General features: G+C 33.9%; 3 protein-coding genes across 6 annotated transcripts in view; 2 read left to right on the top strand and 1 right to left on the bottom strand.

Moving 5' to 3' along the window:
• The window catches only part of LOC128240176 (neurobeachin-like protein 1), a 76,543-nt gene extending 74,056 nt beyond the window's left edge, over positions 1-2,487 (top strand). For all 3 annotated transcript variants that reach the window (XM_052956694.1, XM_052956695.1, XM_052956693.1), the window contains one exon: positions 618-2,487. In XM_052956694.1, coding sequence (XP_052812654.1) covers positions 618-759 — 142 coding nt within the window. In that variant the 3' untranslated portion in view covers positions 760-2,487. The remainder of the gene's footprint in view (positions 1-617) is intronic.
• Positions 2,488-7,292: 4,805 nt separating this feature from the next.
• Positions 7,293-11,806, bottom strand: LOC128241652 (uncharacterized). Of its 2 annotated transcripts, none has more exons than XM_052958675.1 (2): positions 11,764-11,806; positions 7,293-9,574 (listed from the first exon to the last, which is right to left on the bottom strand). In XM_052958675.1, exon 2 carries the CDS (start codon positions 9,569-9,571, stop codon positions 8,684-8,686), a length of 888 nt encoding a protein of 295 aa, XP_052814635.1. In that variant the 5' UTR covers positions 9,572-9,574; positions 11,764-11,806; the 3' UTR covers positions 7,293-8,683. The 2 variants fall into 2 exon arrangements, with proteins under 2 accessions (XP_052814635.1, XP_052814633.1); XM_052958673.1 differs by lacking the exon at positions 11,764-11,806 and adding an exon at positions 10,744-10,880.
• Positions 11,807-14,898: 3,092 nt separating this feature from the next.
• On the top strand, positions 14,899-21,695 carry LOC128239913 (uncharacterized). Its single transcript, XM_052956361.1, has 6 exons — positions 14,899-15,846; positions 17,833-18,000; positions 18,502-18,580; positions 19,240-19,346; positions 19,530-19,628; positions 21,250-21,695. The coding sequence occupies exons 1-6, from the start codon at positions 14,947-14,949 to the stop codon at positions 21,391-21,393; spliced, it is 1,497 nt and encodes a 498-aa protein (XP_052812321.1). The 5' UTR covers positions 14,899-14,946; the 3' UTR covers positions 21,394-21,695.
• Positions 21,696-23,270: the final 1,575 nt, after the last annotated feature.

The raw sequence follows: 23,270 nt of genomic DNA, 5'->3' as shown, positions 1-23,270 counted from the left end.
GCTTGTATAATCACATACAGTCCAAACTGTTTGGCTCAATACCAGAGGGACAGCCCAAAATACAGCTTCGAGAATATCGAGCTAAGCTGGGTTGTTTGCAAAGGAAAAACAAAATCGGTCCATTTCAATCAGTTTGAGTCAACAAGGAAATCGAGCAAAGCAAGTTCAAACCAACGAGGTTCGACTGTAGTCAATAATTATAGCTGTCAGAATTTAATGTGGAAATGTACCTTTCTCATTAAACAATAAAGAAAATTATTTTGAAAGTATTCCAAAAATCTTGTAAGTTGGTTCTATTTTTTTTTTAAATTTGTGTTCAGGGGTAGTATGGAATCTGGATGGGAAGTTGATACATTAGTACTGCTCCTCTCCCTTATAATAAATCAGCAGCTTTTGAACTAGACTACCATAGTTTCTGACAAAACCATCATAAATATGTATAAATTGTCATGCCCAAACCACAATGAAAGAATACTTTGTATAACCTTATTTGACCCACATTTTGAGGCTAAAAAAGCTTAGGGTCTTGGGGTTAGTTTTTACCAGTAGTTGCACAAGGCTGAAGAAGTTTCTCAATTAATTTAGTGAAATAAAGCAATATAATACTCTGCTTTCAGACTGCGACAGATGACATGCCTGCCCCTCTATGTCCCTATACACAGCTTGGCCATCACAAACTCATGTACTCAACTCATGGCTGGTCTTCGCGATGGCAAACTTATCATTATCGGAAGAAAAGCTAACAATGAAGTCCGCTGATGAAAGAAAAACAACAAATTGGTGACACAGGACAGACTCAACTCCTTCTATTGTAATATGTTGTTATGCCGGCCTTTGCTCTAACCCTACAAATATTACATTTGGATGCTGAATAAACCCAACAAAATAGCACGACTAAAGAAAAAAACTTGATACTTGCTAACATGAAAGACTATTCGCAAACATTGGTTTTCGGTATGTTTATAACAAACACTCAAAAAGATCCAGATAATCAAATAAAATTTCATACAAATTTTGTTAGGGTAAATAATTATGCTCATGTAAAATGCTCATGTACAGGAGGAAAATTGAGTCTGGCTTCAATATTTGCTGAGCTATGCCAATTTTCTGACTGAAATACAACAGATGGGAGTTGGCATTGGCACAACACTCGTTTGCCGTAATTGTGAATAAACTTTCAATAGTGAACTGATACAGCCAATTGTAAAACAGGTTATGTTTTTGGTTTTGTCAAAGCTAACCAAACTGTTTATTGATTGGTCAATATTTTGTCAAGTAATTATTACGAACCAATCATATTATTTAATGTGAAAACTAGACTAAACTGACCGGTTACAACTTATCAACGTTTTATACAATTGGCTAGGGGTGGTTTGCTGATAAATGAAACTCAGGATTCAAAAGAAATTACCCATGTAGGATGGAATAAATGAATGGCAGTTAGTTATGCTTGTATTTGAGTGATTCAAGAAATTGTGGCTTTTTGTTAGGAAAATACTAAAAGAAAGTCTTACAGACTAGGACATATCAGTTTACATATCCAAGTTTACTGGTAGAAAATGGTGATAATTATATGTGTCAGTGTAATATTGATAGTTTAGCATGCATATCACCAGTTTTGACCCTTTTAATTTTTTTGTCTCAGAATCAGCTTATTTCGACATCAATGCCTTTGATTATAACATATGAATTAGTTCACAATAGAAAAGAACTCAATTGTTTGGGAAAAAGCTAAAAAAATAGGTTTTTTTATAGCGTTAATAACTATTTAAGCCATAAAACATCAATTTTTGAATGTAAATTTAAAATCTGTAATCTGCTCTTTCGTCACAAGGTTATATCACTGGTTTCCAGATATTTATGTAAAAGAATGCTAATTCCAAGATAAAAAATAAAAAAAAAGTTGTAAAAACAATAAATCTGTGAGAGTGCAGCTTTAAATCCAATAATAATAATAATGATGTTTTGGTTTCCATGCCAACCAGCTACAGCTAAAAAATTCTCAGTTCAATACTAAGTACAATCAGATATTCTATATAGGATCTTTGGAACAATGCTTATTCAATGCTTAGGCAAAAAAAAAAAATTGTTTGTTTAGGGTAACCTTCCCAAAATTTCTAGGTAGGGTAGGTAGGGATTTTTTTTTATTTTTTGATTTTTTTTTCAAAATCTGTCGTAAGTTTCGAGTGTTTTCTTGCACATGGCAGTCTTTCCTACATTACTGTCATTGCCTGACTTTGTTTTATCATATAAACAATAATTCTGATTAAAATCTTCATATATCCGCCCTTCGTAACTCTCTATTCGCTAACGAATATTTTTTTGCTCAGAAACGGAAAAAAATAGTTAGGGTCGGCGCATTTTTATAGGTAGGGTCGGGTTACCCGAAACAGACATTATTTTTTTTTAGGCCTTATGTATCACAATATTGTTTGTTTATATTATATAGTGTTTTTATTTGTAGATATATTTCAGTTGTTTTTTGTTTATGTTGAGATTCTCCTAACTTATACTGGACTGATCGTTGACAGCTTTGTTAAAGTTAACAACGTTGTTAACCCCATTGTTGTTAACTTAAACGTGAACTTTTATGTAATATGCTCATAATATTTATAAACAAAACGTGCAAATCTGAAACAGGTGACTCAAACCTTGTTAGAAATATTGCAAATCACAAGTGTGTCCATTTTGTGCGAGAGGAGTAAAGATATGAAAATTGTTAACAATGTCGTTAACATCGTTATTAACTTTGACAAAATTCAGGACAAGCAGTCCATTGTTTACATTTTATGTTAATGGACAGTGGATCAATATTCAAAATGATAAGGTTATCATTATAATATAGAACAGAGAGTCTATTTTAATAACAACACAGGTTTTTAGATATATTCAATGTGTCCTTTGCATGGTGTCCACCTGTTTAACAAGACTCATTTTAAATAATACTCATACACTTGAGAATAAACACACATTATGCATGAGCAAGTGAATGCAATGAAGAAATGTGTAAACAAATTAGACATAAGAAAAGTGACAATGGTATGTAGGGATTTCAGACCGATTGTTTACTTACCTGTTGTAGTTAAATGTGATGATCCCTCATTGTCTACTTATTTTATATGTACATGTGTACTGTCCTTTACTATGATGCATTTACTGATAAAAGATTTGTCGTTCAAATTACCCAGTATTTTAAATTATGATGTTAAATTTAAATAACAAATTGTAACATGATAAACATGTAGTATCCGTCTTTGCATGAAAAAAAAACTATATAAGAGACTAAACAACAACAACAATAACAACAACAATAATAATACATTTCGTAATAATAATAACAATCATAACAATAATTAATAATAGTATAAAGAATAATAATAAAAATGAAAATAATGACAATTATAAAAAATAATAAATATAGAAATAAAAATAAGAATAAGAACAATAATGATAATAAAAAGATAAATATATATTTAAAAAAGGAAAAGAATATCATATTTTAATTCTGAAAGAATTTTTTTTTAGTGTAAAGCAACAAACTTAGGCCGTTGTGTTTTAAAGTATACATCATGATTATGTTTGGAAGCATTTACATCATAATAATTGTTTGAAAACTAATTTGCAATGGTATTATTATTCTAAACGTTTATGAATTATGCATAGAATGTATTTTTTTTATTGCTTATAGATTGTGTTCATGAATTATGGATCTTCTTTTTGTATTTCCTTAGTAGACAAATATTTTGTTATAACGATACATTTCATTTTTAACTTTTTACAAAATATAAGTCTCACCTCATTTCTTATGCCTTTTGAGACGCTCCATACAGTTATATTATGTTCATATTTAATGTTTCATCTGCAAGTATCGTATTATACTATGTATCTATGTATAGAACGCTAACATTGAAAGGACGCAGGCAAAACAAAAAACGGGTGAGAAAACGGGTGAAAACCCAAAAAACAAAGGTTGAACGAAGCGGAAAAATGTCAAAATCGGAGCCGAAAAATTTAGGTTGGTAAGGTATTTATAACATATATAAAGCTAAAAGGGGTAAAAAAGTGCGTCCTATACATAGTATAATACGGTGCAACCTTCGAGGGGTCTGTTAAAAATGTTCAGCATAAATTTGATATACATGTCCATGTCTTTCAGTATAATGGATAAAGGCAGTTTATTTAATCGCTCTTTTCCTAATAAAATATCTTTTTTTTGGTTCGAAACATGAATCTTCATCCTGAAGTCTTTTGAAAAAAATATTCAACATATAAATTATACAGTTAACATGTATGTGCTCTTCAGCATCAACCTTTGAATAAATTATGGGAATAGGCAGTTCTTATTATCGTTCTCTTCCTAGTAACAAATAATAAGTTGTTCGTTAGTTTATCAAAAAATAATCCTAGGTTTTATATTGTTTAACTCACAGTTTGAAACAGTGAGTTTATTCAAACGTTATTTCGCTGGTATTCTTTTTTCAGCCTGGTTCACTGTTTAAAACAAACATATTATTAAACGCATACAGTGCTTGGAAGAATAACGCCATTTCCAGTTATACATCATTTGGGTAGAAGTTTTGATAGTTTCTAATGAAATATCAATTAATTATTTTGATGAATAATAAGCAAGAAATAAAATAGTAAAAATGTTTGTTTCGATGTATGCTTATGATATATTTTAACTCGTGAACACCTAAAGTAATTATCTCACTTGTGGCAGAGCCACTCTTGAAGTATAACTTATAGTGCTCACTCAATTTATTGCTAAATTCTATCTAAGACTAAAACAAACAAGTATTCGTTATATAAATGTACTTGTATTATAATGTTATATACTTCTATATGATATCTGTATCAACTGGTTACTGTTAGCATTTACATATGTTTTGTATTGGTTTGAAATGTTTGAATGGCATTTATGAATTATTTCGAACATACATGTTGTTTTCTCAACAAATGTTAAGAAAGTTTCTCTACTTGCTTTCAGGTTCTCGTCGGCGCAGCGTTCATAATAATAAACTTGTCAATGAATTGAAACTTGGTACACATATTGCCAACAACAATGCGCTCATGTATTCATCGCAATGACCATAACTCTTACTTCCAAAGTTGTCAGAGTTACGCTGTTTGTTTGTTTTTTAACTGAAATGTTAACAAGACTGGTATAAGGGGTTGTCTTGTGGTGCTCTTGTATTGTATGTGCCTAATTACACAATATTGTGATGCCAACCGTTGCATTTTATCATAAAATCTTTACTGTATGTTACTTTGTGCAATATTTAGTCTTTATCACAGATAAAAACATTCATGAAATATGATGTTGTGTTATTATTTAGTGTTTGCAGAATTTCAAGCAAATACGGTCCCCCAAGATATGGCTTTGTTTATAGTTTTGCATTAAAAGGATTCGTTCACTGATTATTATATTGGCGAGATAATTTTTACTAAAATTTCTTATGAATTTTTTTATACCTTTATAAATAAACAACAAACATAAATTTGCAAATATTCATTTTTAAAAGACATTTTTACAATGTTTGCTGAATTGTTTTCAATATTTATGCGAAAAGCTACAGAAACAAGCTCAGTAGCAAAATGTTTAAACATAAACCCCGTTAAATGGCACTGGGTAAACGCCAAAGACATATAACATAAAATCACAAACAAGAAACATCGAAAACAGCACAAAACTCTACAAGCAGCACAGTGCATACATACTATATATATACAAAACTAGGTATTTTTACAAAGGAATGTTAGGTACCGCCTTGGAACGGTCAGTAAAATGTAAATTTACTGGGGTTTTAACCAGTTTTTGTTTTTTTCAGTAACGTTACGGAAGTTTTTTAGACAATCGAGCATTTTCTGTTGCATTTTCCAACATCTGTTAAAGGTATTACACACGTGTATCGTTTACTGCTCATTACATGGAACATTGCCTATCGATTGCTGAGTTATTATCCACTGCTATGCTTATGAATTATTGAATTACTGTTTATATTTTAAAAGTAAAGAGTGCTTCTAATTTGACAAAAATATATAACTATCACTGCCTCGCCTGTTGGTTAAGCATTCTCATGAAATGCCAGTTGGCAGCATTGTTTCTTGGTCTGGCACGTAAAGACTCACTGCAGTAATGTCATGATACATCCATCCAGTTTTCAAGCTGTAGCAGTGTCCAAGAAAATTACACACTGTCTCAACATGTCCTCCTACACCTCCTGGTCTAGAGAGGTACATATAGTTCTGTAGATTCTGTAATGCCGTGTATTTCCTGCCAGGCTGGTCAAGCTGTCTATGTGTGAGGTACTGCAGGAAGTAGAGAAAAGCTATACTGTCAATAACCGCATTTTCAGCCATTGTCGTTCTCTATCCTCCATTATCAAGTCATCATCTGTTGGTGATATTGTTTCGTACATTTCACATAAAAGGTGGCCAGGCACAACCCATGTTTCCCAGGAAGTGAATATTACACAGCTTGTAACTGATATCCTATACATTGCAAGGTCATCGTCAGTTTTGAGACATTTCTCAAGCAAATCTTCATTTGGTCTTTCACTTTCAGGCCGCTTCAGGACATATGGTTCCAACAGGCACACATAATGATTTAACGCTGTAGCTACCGCCTCGAACTGTCCACTGCAGTAGAGCATGGACACACATTCAAGTCTGCCAGACAGAAGGTCATAATCGAATGAAAGCAGATATACATGTTACTCCTATTATATTACATGTTCTTGTAATCGGCTGATTTACCCGCAGTTTCTCAGGAGCCAGAGCAGATGCTAAAATGTTCGCAGGTAACTGTAACATAATTGTTGCTGCTTCTTTCTCAATGCTTGGTTCACAGTGTCTGTTATAAAGCAATATCAGCTGTAACAGGTAATCTTAGAGAGCGGTGAAAGTAAGTTTTCCACTGGAACATACCAATTCAATGATGTCACTGGTTGAAAAATAACATGTTAACAAATGCCGATATATTTCAATATTTATGTCCTTGCCTGATGTTGTCGACACAGTTCGTGGTCCTAGTTGCAGTCTTGCCGCTAGATCATCCATTTGTATCAGAGACAAGCAGATGAGATTGTCGCCCATAATATCCGAAAAAGCAGACAACAGAGTGTGATAGTCTGGTCTCTTGAGTTTTCCAACAAACAAGTTTACTGCAGATATCGTGAAGTGTGGACAACGACTTTGCTTCAGCCACCTTACCAGTGTGGTCAGGCAATACAGGGCGCACTGTACAATGTTGTCCTCCCTGATGGGTAGCTCTCTGTGGTGAACATCATGACTGTCTTCAAGTGAAAGCTGCTGAGATGATCTCCAACAAAATATTTGATGAAGGTTTTCCTGATAATTTTCAACAACACAAACACTTGATTAACGTAGTGCTTAAACTAAATATAAGTAATCTTTTTATGAGAAAGGTAGAACATTTCCATTTAAGTTACTCAGAAATAGAATGTGCTTCTAATAGGAAACTATATCACAATCACTGCATTGCCTGTTTATGTAGTAATCTCATAAGATGCCAGTTGGCAGCATTGTTTCTTGGTCTTACTCGTAAAGACTCACTGTAGTAGTGCCATGCAGCATCTAGCCTGTTTTCAAACTCGTAGCAGTGTCCAAGAACATTACACACTGTTTCAACATGTCCATCCACACCTCCTGGTCTACATAGGTAGTTCTGTAGATTCTGTAATACCGCGTATTTCCTGACAGGTTGGTCAAGTTCCCTGTTCGTAAGGTACTGAAGGTAGAAGAGAAATGGTATGCAGTCAATTACCACATTTTTCATCCACAGCTGTTCTTTAATATCCATTATAAGAGCATCTTCACGTGTTATTGTTCTGTACATTTCATACAAAAGGTGGTCAGGAACAACACTTTTTTCCAAAGAAGTGAATATCACACAGCCTGTAACTGATGTCCTATACATCGATAGGTCATCTTCAGTTTCGAGACATGTCTCAAGCAAATCTTCATTTGGTCTTTCACATTCACGGCACTGCCGGGCATGTGGTTCCAACAGGCCCTCACAATGGTTCAACACTGTAGCTGCCTTCTGGAACTTTCCACTGCAGTAGAGCATGGACACAAATTTAAGTTTACCGGACAGAAGGTCATAATCAAATGACAGCATATATAACTCCAGTATAGTACTTGTTATCGGCTGATGTACCCGCAATTTCTCAGAAGCCAGAGCAGATGCTAAAATGTAAGCAACTAACTGTAACATAATTGTTGCTGCTTCTTTCTCAATGCTTGGTTCACAGTGTCTGTTATAAAGCACTATCAGCTGTAACAGGTAATCGTAGAGGGCGGTTAAAGTAAGTTTTCCACTGGAAGATACCAAATCAATGATGTCACGGGTTGAATAAAAACATGTTAACAAATGCCGGTATATTTCCATGTTTATGTCCTTGCCTGATTTCAAAGCCAATGTCAGTGGTCCTAGTTGCAGTCTTGCCCCTAGATCATCCATTTGTATCTGAGACAAGCAGTTGAGATTGTTTCTCATTATATAAGCAAATATAGACAACAGAGTGTGATAGTCTGGTCTCCTGAGTTTCCCAACAAACAAGTTCACACCAGAGATCGTGAAGTGTGGACAACGACCTAGCTTCAGCCACCTTACCAGTGTGGTCAGGCAATACAGGGCGCACTGTACAATGTTGTCCTCTCACCATATGTCTGGTGGGTAGCTCTCTATGGTGAACATCATAGCTGTCTTCATGTGAAATGTGCTGAAATTGTCTCCAACAACAATCTTGATAAAGGCTTTCCTGATAATTTTCAACAACACAAACACTTTGAGTTGAGTAGTGTTAAAACTAAATATAAGTAATCTTTCCATAAGAGAGGTAGAAAATCTCCATTCCAGCAACTTTTCGTGATAAGGGCTATCTGGGTAACCCGCTGGCACAAGAAATACTGGATAAGCACTTGCTTGTGCCAACATGTCTTTTGTAGGCCAGTGTCCAGGGCGGGGTCTTTCGAAGAGGAACTGACACTCTGCTGGTAATCTAGCACATGGAAATGCTTGGACCATATCTACGTTTTTATTCAGACTTCTTGATGGTCCATAAAATATTAGTTTTCTTTCCGACAGAAGAAATATTTCAGTTATTTTAGTAGTCAACAGTACTTTGCCATCATTATCCACCACTTCATACGGGTCCTCAACATCTTTATTTGGCAACCGGCGGTCTCTCCCCAGTCTCTGGAGGTTGCAATGTTGCGGCGGGGACCGCTCTGTGTTTACCACGAGTAGATTGTCTTTCCCTTGCTGCCACTCACTCAAATCTAACAGTACTGCTGCATCGTTTTGACTAAATAAAATATCAATGTCTGAGTGCATTCCAAGAGTAGTAGTACCTTCACTCTGGCTACCGAAATTGTACATGGTCATACCTGAACCCAAAAATAAACTCAAAAGCTTTTGCAACGCCTCCCTCCTTAGCCACGTCCTTCTCCTTCTATCGACCATACGTCTGGTAACCCCGATGTCATCCAGGGCCTGCGATAGTCTAAGAGACCATGTCCGACGATCATCCCAGGCCTCGCTCATTATCTTAAACAATAATATAAAAAGGCAAACACAATCAAATGCTCGAATCAAAATATTTGTTCCTGTACAATATTATTTCATGAAACACAGAAATGCTTAAGTATTTTACTAATTCTTAATTTCGATTTTTTTTCTCAAGAACATAGCCAAATTGATAGGAGTAAGGATATTTAAACTTAGGCGAAAGATTTATAATGCTGTCGGTGCTGAAGAAAAACTGCCATGCATGTCCGTGGTGTTTGTTATTTATGATGTAATGCTATTATCATCATTATAACTTTTAGTCAACGTAATGAACTTTTTATTTTCTGCTTTTTATATTTGTGTACTAAACAGAATATTTATCGATACATGTTGAAGTGTGGTTAATGATCTACAGTTCTTGTTTTTTATGGATTCTTGACATGTGTTTGGGGGGGGGTGTATGCGTGCGTGCGTGTCATGCGTGCGCGTGTGTGTGTCGCGCGATTCGATGTTATTATTTAAGCTTTCGCCTCTTCAAGTTATCAAACATTTAAATCAATACCTAAACAAGCGTTTTTTGTGTCAAAAAGTTCAGTTTATAACCTTATTTGTTACCAGTTTTCAAATACCTGATATCGATATTTTTTTAAAAAAATAACAACAAAATAGTGCCAAACCATACAAAAACGCACACTAGGGTAAGAATAGTTTCAACCGGCACATTATCTACACTAAATGAGATATAGTTCGTCGTGGCTTCCTGATCATCACTTCTACATGTGTTACAGTGTATTATATGATTGAGCTTTTGTAACCAGGAAGTGAATTAAATTAGGTCAATATATTCGAAACCATTCTTATTTGCAAAGTTGCTTTAAAAAGCCACAATTCATTGTTCATTTGATAGTCGGGAACTTTTTGGCACAAATTAACACTTTTATGAATAATTTTACGTTGATATACGAACAATATTTCTAAAAAATTTAAAAAAAAATAATATTTTTTGGGTAAATTATGTCCTCCGAAAAGGTGAACTCCGGCTGTCCATATGGAATACAAAAACAAGTAGCAAATTATAAACGATTTATCTCTGAAAAGAGTGTACCTTAAAGCCTAAACTATTTTTTTAAGCATTTTAATTTTTGGCACACCCTTCCCACTTTGCTCATGAGAAAACAATAAGGTAATAAAATATCGTCCGTACTCACAATTTCTAAGCTCTACTAGCAATTATCATTATGGACCGCTTTAATAAACTACCAGTGTATTCCAAAAAGCACATAACCTCTGTATTTTCACTGATTTTCATCAGAGTCTTCTTTAAACATTTCGTTTGTAAATTGCATATTCCCATCACATATTCACTTCCGTAACACGCCTACTAAACGCCAGCTCCACCACTCATCAGTGAGGCAAAGAATATTACACTTCCGCGATACAGCTGTGCCTTTTGTTTATTTGCACCCACATTAGAATGACTTACATTTCATCTGGTATTTGTTTTAAGAAGACATATTTCGAAAATCAGAGAATGGGGTACTGTGTAAGAACACTTTCACTACAGTATGTCTTCTATTTCGTTTCATTATTATCAGTCATACTAACGCATGTACAAATACAAAAAAGACAAGTGATGGAACTTGCGTTTAGTAGTCATGACTTAAACACTTAAATATAATCTTTAGAGTATCGTGTTTTATTTTTAGCCTTGATCTGACATAATTTGGTATTGTTTTTATCTGTTCAAAATATCGGAAACAAATCAATTCATAATTTATATCTTGCAGTAGTTAAATATCGTGTCGGCACTTTAAGGATCTTACAGTTTGTATAAGTTCTTGACGGTAAATTTCGACAATGAAATATTCCTTTTACTTTATTTTTGCAAAGGCTTAACATGCATCGTTTGCCATTTCTTGTTGCGATGTGTACGAAATAACTAATAGCTTTTCTTAAGAGAATACATCTCTTTTAGAGGTAGAAGGGTACGTTCAAGTAAGGGAAAATATATTATATATATATATATATATATATATATATATATATATATATATATATATATATATATATATATATATATATATATATATATATATTTAAACTGATTTAAATGTATATCAAATGCAAGCAGGCTAATGTCTCTGTATGTAAAATCCTTTGATGTACCAGCACGTACGTACTTATTATATGTATTCAAGTTTGCAGGTTAATAACAAATGCATACTTACTATGTGCAGGGTTATTTAAATGACTTGATCTCACATCTTTCTCTCTTTGTCAAATGTTTCCAATCTTTGACTAATTTATTCGCACATAAATCTATATAATAACTACGTTTGAAATATTTATTGAGTTGAACCAGTATTTTTATTCACAAACGGATGAGCTTTATTACAATATATATCAATGAATTTGGTATCGAGCCAAAGAACGTAAGACTCTAAAATATTTAAATATTACCATTGTTCGACCAGCCACGATTATTGACGCTGATATAATCGATTTGAACAGACTGGTGTGCCCTTTCAAGGGCATTTCATGCGTTGTTGAGATATATCTTTATTATCAAATTTTGGTAAAGATCCAAATTCAATGTTTTGATAATCATAAATTGATCATTTACATATATTCGGTCTTATACTCTTCCTTCGAACTCCACACACTTTGAACAACTCAAATGCTTTCATATCCCCGATAATGACATCAATACCGCAATTCATTACTTATATTTACACCAATAGTTCATTATTTCATTCAAAAATTGTTAAAAAATCCTTCAGACTCCACACACTTTGACCAGCCCAATTGCGTTTATACCCCGATAATGACATCAATCCCGCAATTTATTTCTTAAGCGAAAACAACCATCAAATTTCTGGTAACCCATATACATGTTGCGTTAAGTGAGTTAGTTTGCAGTTCGCGCATGCGCGATGGATTTATAGTATATTTTTGCAAAAACAACACACTAAAAAGTTCTTTTTGAAACAACATCAGAGAATATATTTCGTTGATAACTCAGATTTATATCTAAATAAATCCCTACGTTTAACACAAGATTGTTCATTTACCAGAGATTTTATACATTAGAGACCTTGTAAGAAGACCCTGTGGCATCTAATTTGAAGAAAGCAAATTAACGTTTGATCGAGTCGTAGTTTTTATGAATAGAAAATAACAGGGGAGTTTAAATTCGAGGAGGACAAATTGTAGTGTAATAGATGTCTTTAATCATCTTAACAGATATGATGTTCACGGAATGCGCATTATTATAACACTTTATTGTACTTTTTAAATCGTTATTTATCTTGTTGATGTGTATCTGTGTTCTGTAAGGTTCTGTAAATCGAAAAAGACACTTGACTGTCGGTTCATGAAGTGTACTCGTTCAATATGTCATTATCAGTACACCCTTGTCGATTTTCAGGCCATTCTCAGGTACAAAAAAGATACCGATTGAAATGTTAAATTAACGCACATTACATGCTCATCAAAGCTTGTAGAAAACATAGAAAATACTTTTTCATCGAAATTGATCGCATCTGATCTGCTCCATTACATTCGTGAATATGTGTGAATACCGTAGCTATATTATTTAGAATATCCATCGTAAGTTTTATTAGTAGATGTGCATTGGATTGAAAATAATGAAAATACAGTGTAAGCGTGTCTTTCTGGAGTTTAGTTTCATTGGGGTCATTGAGGCAGGGATTTGAAATGGAGTCCTCGTTGATGATTGGTCATTTTTGTATCAATCCCCGACCTCGTCATACCAAAAATAAACGCTAAGTTCTGGTATAAGGGGCAGCCTTGCCTTGTGGATAGTACAGGAAAATATACAGTAGTGGTTAAAACACTAGAAAAAGTGAATCTCAGGTATCGGTGCTTAACAACAAGCACGTTATAGCACCACATAGTCAGAATCTCCATGTCTCTCTCTCTGTTTACACTATTTCATTACGTCTGCTTATATCTTGCTATAACTGAATGGTCAATTCTTACTTTTGCATTTTATGGCATTTTAATCAAGTCCTGATGACAAATAATTAATGCAGCCAACGACACACACATACCATTATCAACTATGGAGAATACATAATTTATGCTAGACAATAGTTCACAAGGTGAATGAGGTGTTGGTCGTTAGCCAGTAAGAAAATTTGACCTACATTAGAGGAAGATCGGATTGTGGTAACAAGACCGTTCGGATATTGGTTGTAAATTGGTACCTAGTTGTGTAATAATTTGTGATTCTACGTCACACTGACGTCGGACGAAGACGTATGTAATCGATCACATCCGACGATTTTATCCGATTGTCACATATCGTCAGCGCTCGACACCTTTTTAACGTCAACTCGACGTCCCGTGCTTGATAGGTCACCATTTTATCGAGTTTGAATACAATTTGTTTCTTTTTTTCTTAAAATAATTCGAAGACAGACTTTGTTTGAATTGTTTCACACACTGAAATGTGCAAGTCATAGAAAATGAGTGTCATGCTTTTTTCGAGTGTCCTCAAAAGGGCATAAGGACAAAATATCTTTTTAACTAATACGGTGGTCAAAGATGTAAAAAAATATTTTTATCATCTAATGAATAACTATGAAACGTGCAATATTAAACGTAGCATATTTTGTTTCACATATAAAATCTGCGATTGAAAATATAAAGAGTCGAGAAAGTAGGGTGACACTATTATATTATTATTATAATTGTTAACATTGTTTAATGCTGTATTCTGGGCCGGGGGCCTTTATTCAGAGTTAAGTTGAGCTGAGATGAGTTGAGCTTGTCCTTCTATCTTCCACTGTAATAATTTAATAAATGTTTCTGTAGTTAACTGCATCCTTTGGATATTTGCTTTTTACAGTGAATGAACTAAATGCAGTATATTTAGTTTAAACTTATAGCATTGCACACGCATGTAAATAATCTACAAAAGCATGTAGTCAATGAATTGTTAAGATAAGACCTGTACCACCTGTACAAAGTATCGCGTATAAACACACACCCATCTCGATCACTGTCATCACTGTTATCACTGTTATCACTGTTATCAACCCTTTAGCAAATATTCTTTGCAGTAATCGTATCTAGTATTGATTAGTCGTGTTTGCTTTTGTTCGCGTACATTTACTTCCTTTATGGAATTCTAGCGAGGTATGTTGGTTGAATGCGTTAAAATAAATTGTTTTTCGACAATTTGAATAATAAAATTTCCTTTCCACGCCTGTTTGGTCACTCTTTATTTATTTTATTGTTTAACAATGAAGTTACTGTAATCTGATATTTGTTTGTCTTTCAACACCACAGTTGTTATAGAAGATTTGTGCTTTACACCATTTGATTTAATCGACAATTTTATGTTTGATGATAACAGTTTAAGTGCACAAATATAAACTTTTAAAATGGCGACAGCACAAGATCAGTGTGAAATGTGCTTTGAGGAAACTCCAGTTGGATATTGCAAGACATGTGGGCACATTGGAGAAGCGTGTATGGGATTTCATAAAAGAAGAAAGGCATTTCAAAACCACACCGTCAATATGTATGAAGAAGATATTGAAAAGGTGAAGAAAATTATGCGAGACTTCACTGAAGACTGTTGCAAAGAACATCCGACTGAGAAATCTAGTTTTCTTTGTAAAGTTCACGATTGTGTGATTTGTGTTCAATGTATACAATCGGGACATCTTTCATGTGGAGAACAAGTTGTTGACTTACTAAAGGAGGCGGGAACGATGCATTGCGACATAATAAATCATATGCACGAAACTTTAACTGAGCTTAGGGATGCTTGTATGTGTTTGAAGGAAGAAAGCAAACGTAAACAAGAAACAAGTCAACTGCAAGCTGAAGCATGCTATTCAGATCTTGATAGTTTGGAAACTAGACTGAAACGTTCCATAGAAGATATAACTAGAAATGAAAGAAAAGAAATATGCACATTTCAAGACGAAAACATCGAAGCATTTTCCTGCATTGCATCCGTTTGCGAGAGAAACTTAGTTTTGGCTGATGAAGAGGAGGAACAAAATACAAAGTTTGTAAACAGTTCTTCTACTGGCCAGCTGTATCTAAGGAGCAAAGCATTTAATAAGACAGTGTCGGAGGCCAAATTGCAGATGAAAGAACTTGAACACAAGAAGACTTTTAAAATGTTTTGCCTCAAAGATAACAATGAAGCTCTAAACAGCTTGTTCGACATTTTGAAAGACGTTTGCAGCATCGAGGAGGAAGTTGATGGCAGCGATGACGGTAGCACTGTAACACACGTCGGCGGGATCGCAGCTTCAGATAAACACAAGGTATGTGAATAAACAAATACATGAACAAATCTATTTGGTGAGTGTAAAACGAATGTCCGTTTAACATTCTTCGGAATGTGTCGTGTGTAAATGTAACCATTTTTAAAGCTGTACTCTCACAGATTTAACGTTTTGACAACTTTTTTATTTTTTGTTTTGGAACAAGCAAATTTTTGCGAAAATCCATAGAAATCAGTTATATAAAACTGCTGACAAAAAATCAGACCGCAGATTTTTATATTTAAGTTCAAATATTGATGTTTTATGCATATTTTTTAAACCGTTAGTAACGGTTTTAGCCATAAAACATTAATTTTCGAACGGAAATATGAAAATCTACGATCTGATTTTTTGTCAGCAGTCTTTCATCATTGGTTTGCAAATATTTACGCAAAAAATCGCTTATTCCAAGACAAAAATTAAAAAAGTTGTAAATACGGTAAATCTGTGAGAGTGCAGCTTTATTATTTTAATATATAAGCATACACAGTAACATAAGAGATGTCTTTGGTAGCGGAGAATACTACAAATTAACCAAAAGCAGAGCAATTTGTCGCTTTCAGAGAGTGAATAACGACTCACAAATTATTTTTTATAAATATAGTTTGTATGCACTGTGCTGTTTGTGGAGTTTTGTGCTGTTCTTCTATGTTTCTTGTTTGTGATTTTATGTTCTATGTCTTTGGCGTTTACCCAGTGCCATTAAACCGGGTTTATGTTTAAACATTTTGCTACTGAGCTTGTTTCAGCAGCTTTTTGCATAAATATTGAAATAAAAAATATATCATTATAAACGATTGATAAATAATTGAAGTGAACGAAATACGACTGTCTTTGTCGAAAATAACATTTATAAAATCTCTACTTTTTCCAAAACTTGTATACCTTGCTCAAAATATATTAACACCTAATCCAATTAAAGAAGACTATAAATTTGCTGGTTTTTGAATTTCTTTGGAGTGGCCAAATAATATCACATTAAGCGTAAATCTCTCATCGGGAAAAATCTTGAAGGCGGTTTAGAGATGCCAGATTTTGAATAGTATTCGAAAGCAATGCCATTATAATAGGCGACTTATCTGACTTATAGAGATTATGCAAATTGGAAAATTATACCATCGGTAACATAAGACCAATTTGAAAAGAACTTTCTTATGTTACATATGAATTTAGACTACATTACATATATACTGATCAAAGCAAACAAAATAACTCTTATGTTCTATAAGCATTTGTTTTCTATAAGCATATGGATTCAGTTTAAACCACTTCCTGTTAATCAAACTAAAACACCCAAATGCTACTTCAGTACTAGATAAGGAATAATATAAATAAGCAAATATATCAAATCTATATAAAGCAAAGTTCTAAAAAGCCTTACATTTATGGTTATTGCGATCGACGGCTAGAGCAGCATATTTGCTGGAACTCTTGGTACTATACTGCTGATAAGTCCATTTTGGATGATAAAGTCAAACGGTTTTAAATAAAGTTATTGCATAATCTTGTAGCAACGAATTTAAATTTAACTTCATGGAAGTTGAAGGATTGTATTTATTTTATTAAAATTCTAGTTTTGACAACTTTTTGATTTTCTATACATGATATTTATGAAAGATGTAAAATACGGCAATAAATTAAGAATATAGGATATATAGTCTAGTATAGTATAATATATAGGTCACATAATTGATCATAAAGAGTATAATATTGTAAACATTGCTTTAAGTCAGATTGTCTATTGCATTTATATAAGATGTACTTTATTTGTAAAAGCAGATCAAAACCGATTAATATTATGAACCATTTATATATTGATTTAAAAACTCACTTGGAAGATAAAAGCATTTCTAAACGTTTTTCAGCGATTTTATTAATAATATTACAATACAATGTAAAAGCAACTTTTCAAAATAGTTACTTTTTAACTCGATTACATTTTCATATATCAATATTGTGTTGAATGTTGGTATATGTTCCCCACAGAAAAGAAAGATAAAAAGCGGTCATGTGGAAGAGTTTCGTGTAAAGTACACCCTGATGGGCCTCGCGATAGGGAAACAAGGAGCGAACATTAAGCAGGCAGAACAAGTAAAGGGGGTGACTTATATCGATATCAATAAGAAGACATGTACGTTCAAAGTCTACGGGAAGGTTAGTGTATTTTAGGGCTGCCTGAATTTAAAACAACAACAACAAATCATTTAAGGCATGCCATAGTATTCGTGTTATAGTGCAGAATCAAAGTCCATAACTGAAAAATAACGTTCTGATTTTAGAAATTAGTACATATGTTGACAATGACAATACATTTGTCATGAACTTTAGTACAGATATTAACACAAAATTATGTATTACATGTGATTATTATGGTAATCCGCATTTGTAGCATTGATACTTGTTTTTAGACTAACTTCCCTCGATTGACTGAATGAAAACTTACGATGGCATCATCTTGCCGTGCTTTAGTTTTTTTGGTTAAGATGCAAAGCTATTTTAAATGGTTGCCCTTATTGGCTTTGTAGTATGTATTTTTTGTGCATGTAGAAATCTTGAAACTACTCGCAAGTTCACTGTCAAATCAGGAAATCATTTTGACAACTTTCACAGGCTTGGCTTACAAGTTGGTTATTGCTGTGCTCTATTACATTACAGACGGAGGAAGTATGTAAGCGGGCGCGAGAAATGTTAGAGTATGCAGAGGAAACTTACCAGGTCCCAATGGATCTTGTGGGTCAGTGTTAGAACAATAATATGACATTGATCTGTATAATGTGGTTTTTGAATTATGATTAGTTGAGAAATAAAGTTGCGGTATCGTGATAGCCTAATGTTGTGAAAGACAAGATCAGAGGATCAGCGGTACCTCTTCTGAGGACCTTTCCGTCAGACTATCAGAGGTTTTCTTAAGCTTGCTTGGTAATGCAATGGAGTTACGTTTGGCCGATAATTGCTGGGATTTCAAATAAGATTTAAAGATTGATATCAAACACTTATCCACTTATTCACTTTTGTACTTAATTGATGTTTTTTAAATAATTATGGAAACGACAGCATATATTTTAATTTATTTACAAAATGTGTTACGTTTATGTGCTGTCTGTGTTCCATTAAAAAGGAATATTCTCCAAATAGACACAGAATATCAGGGGAAGATTGTTATTGTTAGCTGAGAACCAGATGATTTACAATGTGAATTTCAACAAGTCGGTTTCAGATCTTTTCGAATGTAAAATAAAACTAAAATCAAGTTGTTTTGTAATTATCTTTTTTCCGAAACATGACAGTCGCATAAAAGTAGCAATGTAGAACAGGCACTTAATGTGATAGCACATTTTGGAAAACATATTCAAAGATGGCCTCGAGAATTTATCATTCCTTATTTTAATGTAGCCAGGGTGATCGGAATGAAGGGCAAGAACATTCAAGACATTGTCGACAAATCGGGCATATTGCGAGTGAAAATCGATGGGGCTAAGAAAGGGGATGAGTCGCGGCAGGTAGAACATTCTGTTTACGAGACGTTTTTATACCCTTGGTGTCTTTAAAAAAGTTATTCAGCCAAACATGTTATTTGACTATTTCCCTATCAGAGCAAGGCTTATACAGGGCTTAAACACATATCCAAATATACCATTTACACTATTGTTTTCACATCTTGTCATTTTTTATCTTTCTATTAGGACTGGCTTCATCGGCATGCGACGTTCACCTTTGTGGGTACTGTGATGAATATTAGCAACGCGCAGATGCTTTTGGAATACAGCATTGATCACCTAAGGGTACGTGTGATGGAGGACATATTAACAATTCCTGTCGTCTGAACTCATCAGTTCGTTCTCTGCCTCACTCACAGAGACTCATTCACGTTTTTAGTGTCAAATAACGTAAACAATAATTTCCCGTGAACAAAATGCTTTTTCAATGATAACATATACTCAAAAGTTTAATTTATAGCTCTTGTGCTATCAATAATTAAAAAAAGAACTAACATTTGCTATTCAGCCGGACAGTGTAAGTAACGATATTGAAAATTTAGCCGTGGATTTACCAAACTCAAATTAGAAACTATATTTTCTGTTTTGTGTTGTTTTCCATATACGTTTGTTACATAACTCAATTTGATGGAAAAAAAACTAACATGCAATCTGTGAACGAGTCTCTTTAAATTGACGCCTTTATTCTGATCATTGAAATCTGACTTTTCAAGTATGGATGTGATCTTTACAAATAAATTTTCATTTACTGTTTGGAAAATGTCTAGAAATCTGAAGAATCCAAACAAAGCCGGATGTATGTTTTTCCGGGTACTCCGGTGTCCTCTACCACGAAAGAACTGTTACGCAGAATCGTAATTGTTTCGCAATCCTTGAAAACAAACAAATGTAAACACAAGACCACGCTCTCGAGTAACATCGCGGCAACGAGAGTGATTAATATAATGGGGTAATAACTTATTTCACAATCATTGTTCAACAATCAGGTTTAAACAAAATACCCCATTCTAGTGTAACATCGTGCCTACGAGTGTGGAAAAAAATGGTCACTTTTTCCGGGCCACGTCTTGGAAAGTATAAATAGAGAATACTAGGTTAGTGCCGTGGAACTAACCTAGTATTTTATTTATCCTGTTACTTTGTTGTTAAAACACTAAAAACAACCTTAAAAGCATCTTTAAAAATAAGGGGGACAACAGTTTTCCCTGTTGACGTCAGCACACTCGGTTTCCCTGTTTAAATCGCCCCCGAAACAGTTCTAAAAACTGTTCAACTTTTTTTCATACACTTGTAGTTAAAGACACTCCATTTTAGTACGTCAATATCAATTAAAAACATTAAAACGCTTTTAAAAGTACATAAAAATGAATCAGTGACAAAATATTATCTGATGATGAAACAAATATTCCGCAGGTCACATAGTACAGTACACTGGTCATGGTTCGAGGTCATGAGTGTAAAAATGGACTGAAATGAAATTTTAAATGTTGATAAATCCATAATAATGTTGCGCATTGTTTTATATATATATTCTGAATCGTTCCGTGCTGCTTTTTATGTCATCTTTTGAAAATTACTTCAAATTCTATTTTCAAAACCTGTTCATATATTTTCATGTTATGACATTTTTCAACTTATAAAATAACGCTACAACCATTTACCTTCTACCAGGACAATGTATCCCAATTTTTGCCTTTTCATAAAAAATGGGCGCATTGGCAGCATCAAAAACCTCATGGTTAATTTGAGGTATTAGTGATCAGCATGCAAAACCTTTTCAAATGATACCAAATTTAAATTTGGTCCCAATGCATCCAAATTTGGCATAATTGCCAATAGCTCGATCAAATGACAAGCGTATTTGTACATCGGATTCATTGAATCTATGTTTATTTTCTGACTGTAGGAGGATGAGAGACTACGCAAGGAAACACTGGCAATCGACAAGCGATTACGCAGCCATTCCCGTATCACCCCATCTCACGGGAACGTTGGTGGAAAAGTATCGACCAAAAATCTAGAGCCCGAGAAAACGACCGTAGGAGAGTGATTTGCGGTGAAAGGGGAAGTCACGCAGATACGATGTTGAATGACTGCTTGAAGTTTGAGACTGTGCTGTGAAGTTTAAGAGTAAAATTTCCCATCAATTTGCGAATTTTAGGAATAATTTATTATCCTAGGCGAAAATACAATAAAAACAAAACTGGCATTTTCATATTTCTTTACTCTTTACACCTAGCATAGATATGCTTAAATTCAATCATAGGCTATTAAAATGCCCACTAGTTGCTTATCCATAAAAGTTCGGTTCCTTCCGAAAACCAGCCAGAGCCGCCTATGCACGGCAGGATAAGGGCCACTTTGAAGGTACAAAGATGCTATAAATGAGCTAGTGAACAGAAAAAAAGCTTGTTATTATATCCTCCCATGGATAACTGCATTATAATCGTTGAACTTGTGAAAATTGCAATTATTTAGCTAGTGACAACAATAATTATCCATTTCTAATCCGACCTTAACCAAACTTAAACAGTAGTCAAATAGTGATGTGACCTTGGTTTGATTCGAAAGTCAGCCAGAGCCGCCCATGTAGACCTTATTGCTATAATTGTTCTTGTGAACTAAAAACAAGCCTCCATTTATAACCCATCTTTACCAAACTTAGACAGTAGTTTAATATTGACTAAATCACGGTTTCTCTCGAAAACCAGCCAATGCCGGCCATGCCAGACTAGATAATGGCCTCTTAATTGACAAATTGGCAAATTATTTACAACTTGTGAACAGAATAGAGCTTCCAGTTATTATTTGATTTCTTGTTCTTGGATGATAGCCTTCAAAATTGTCAAAATGCCTTTTTGAGCTTGTAAATACAATAGATTACCCGTTTCATATTCGATCTTAACAAATTTTAGACAAAAGTTACATATTGATGACATCTCGGCTCATTTTGAAAACCAGTCAGATCCGCCGATGCACGACTCGAATGAGGCCCTTGAAATGATCAAATTTGCTACAATCTAGCTTATGAACATAATCGAGCCTCCATTTATCATCCGATGTTTACTTAACTTTTACTGTAGTTATATATTTACTTAAATACGGTTCCTTTCGAAAATCAGCCATACTCGCATGTGCATTGCTGAGTTATGGCCCCATGAAATTGACCAAATTGCTGTAATTTAGCTTTATGATTGAACGGAATAGGTCCTTCAGGTGTTATTGTTATGTTGTTGTAGTAATTATGGAAATGAGCGAAGTATACGAACGAAAACACAAATTGTTAGAGTTGTGTTAAAAATCTGTTTGCATCCCAAACCAAATTTGTTAAAATAAACGATCAATTGACATTTACAGTTAAAATGTGTAAAGAAGAATTGAGTCTTTTCTTAAACCAGTTAACTCAAATCATCCGTACTATAGGCACAATTGGTTGAAAGTGGTTACAGTGATGCCAATAAATATTTCCCTCGAAAAGTTCTGCTATGTTAACTTATATTATCTTTTCAGGAGACAATACATATCTTTAGGAGGTAAAAGGATACATTTTAAGGGATTGTTTTGTTATTTGTCAAATGCATGCAGGCTAATGTGTCTGTATGAAATAGCCTTTAATCCCAGAACATTTGTAAACTTTACTATATGTATTCGAGTTAACAGGTCAATTTAGGAATTATTTTACGTAGCTGTGTAAGAGTGTTACTACAATGTTATTATAACTGTTATAATAATTATCAATCCTTTTTATGAATTTAATGTATAATTTCATTACATTATTGTAATCATCACTAATTTTGCCAATGCAGCTCTTACACAATTGTTAAACTAAATACTGTATATTAATACATACTTGGTTAAAAACAAACGAGCTTATGTTGTACTTGTTGCTACCTTGTCGACTCAAAATAAATCCTATTTCATCTTATC

This window comes from Mya arenaria, chromosome 7 (assembly GCF_026914265.1).
Source record: "Mya arenaria isolate MELC-2E11 chromosome 7, ASM2691426v1".
In the NCBI taxonomy this organism is placed as follows: Eukaryota; Metazoa; Mollusca; class Bivalvia; order Myida; family Myidae; genus Mya; species Mya arenaria.
This window is presented reverse-complemented; position numbering and strand designations above follow the sequence as displayed.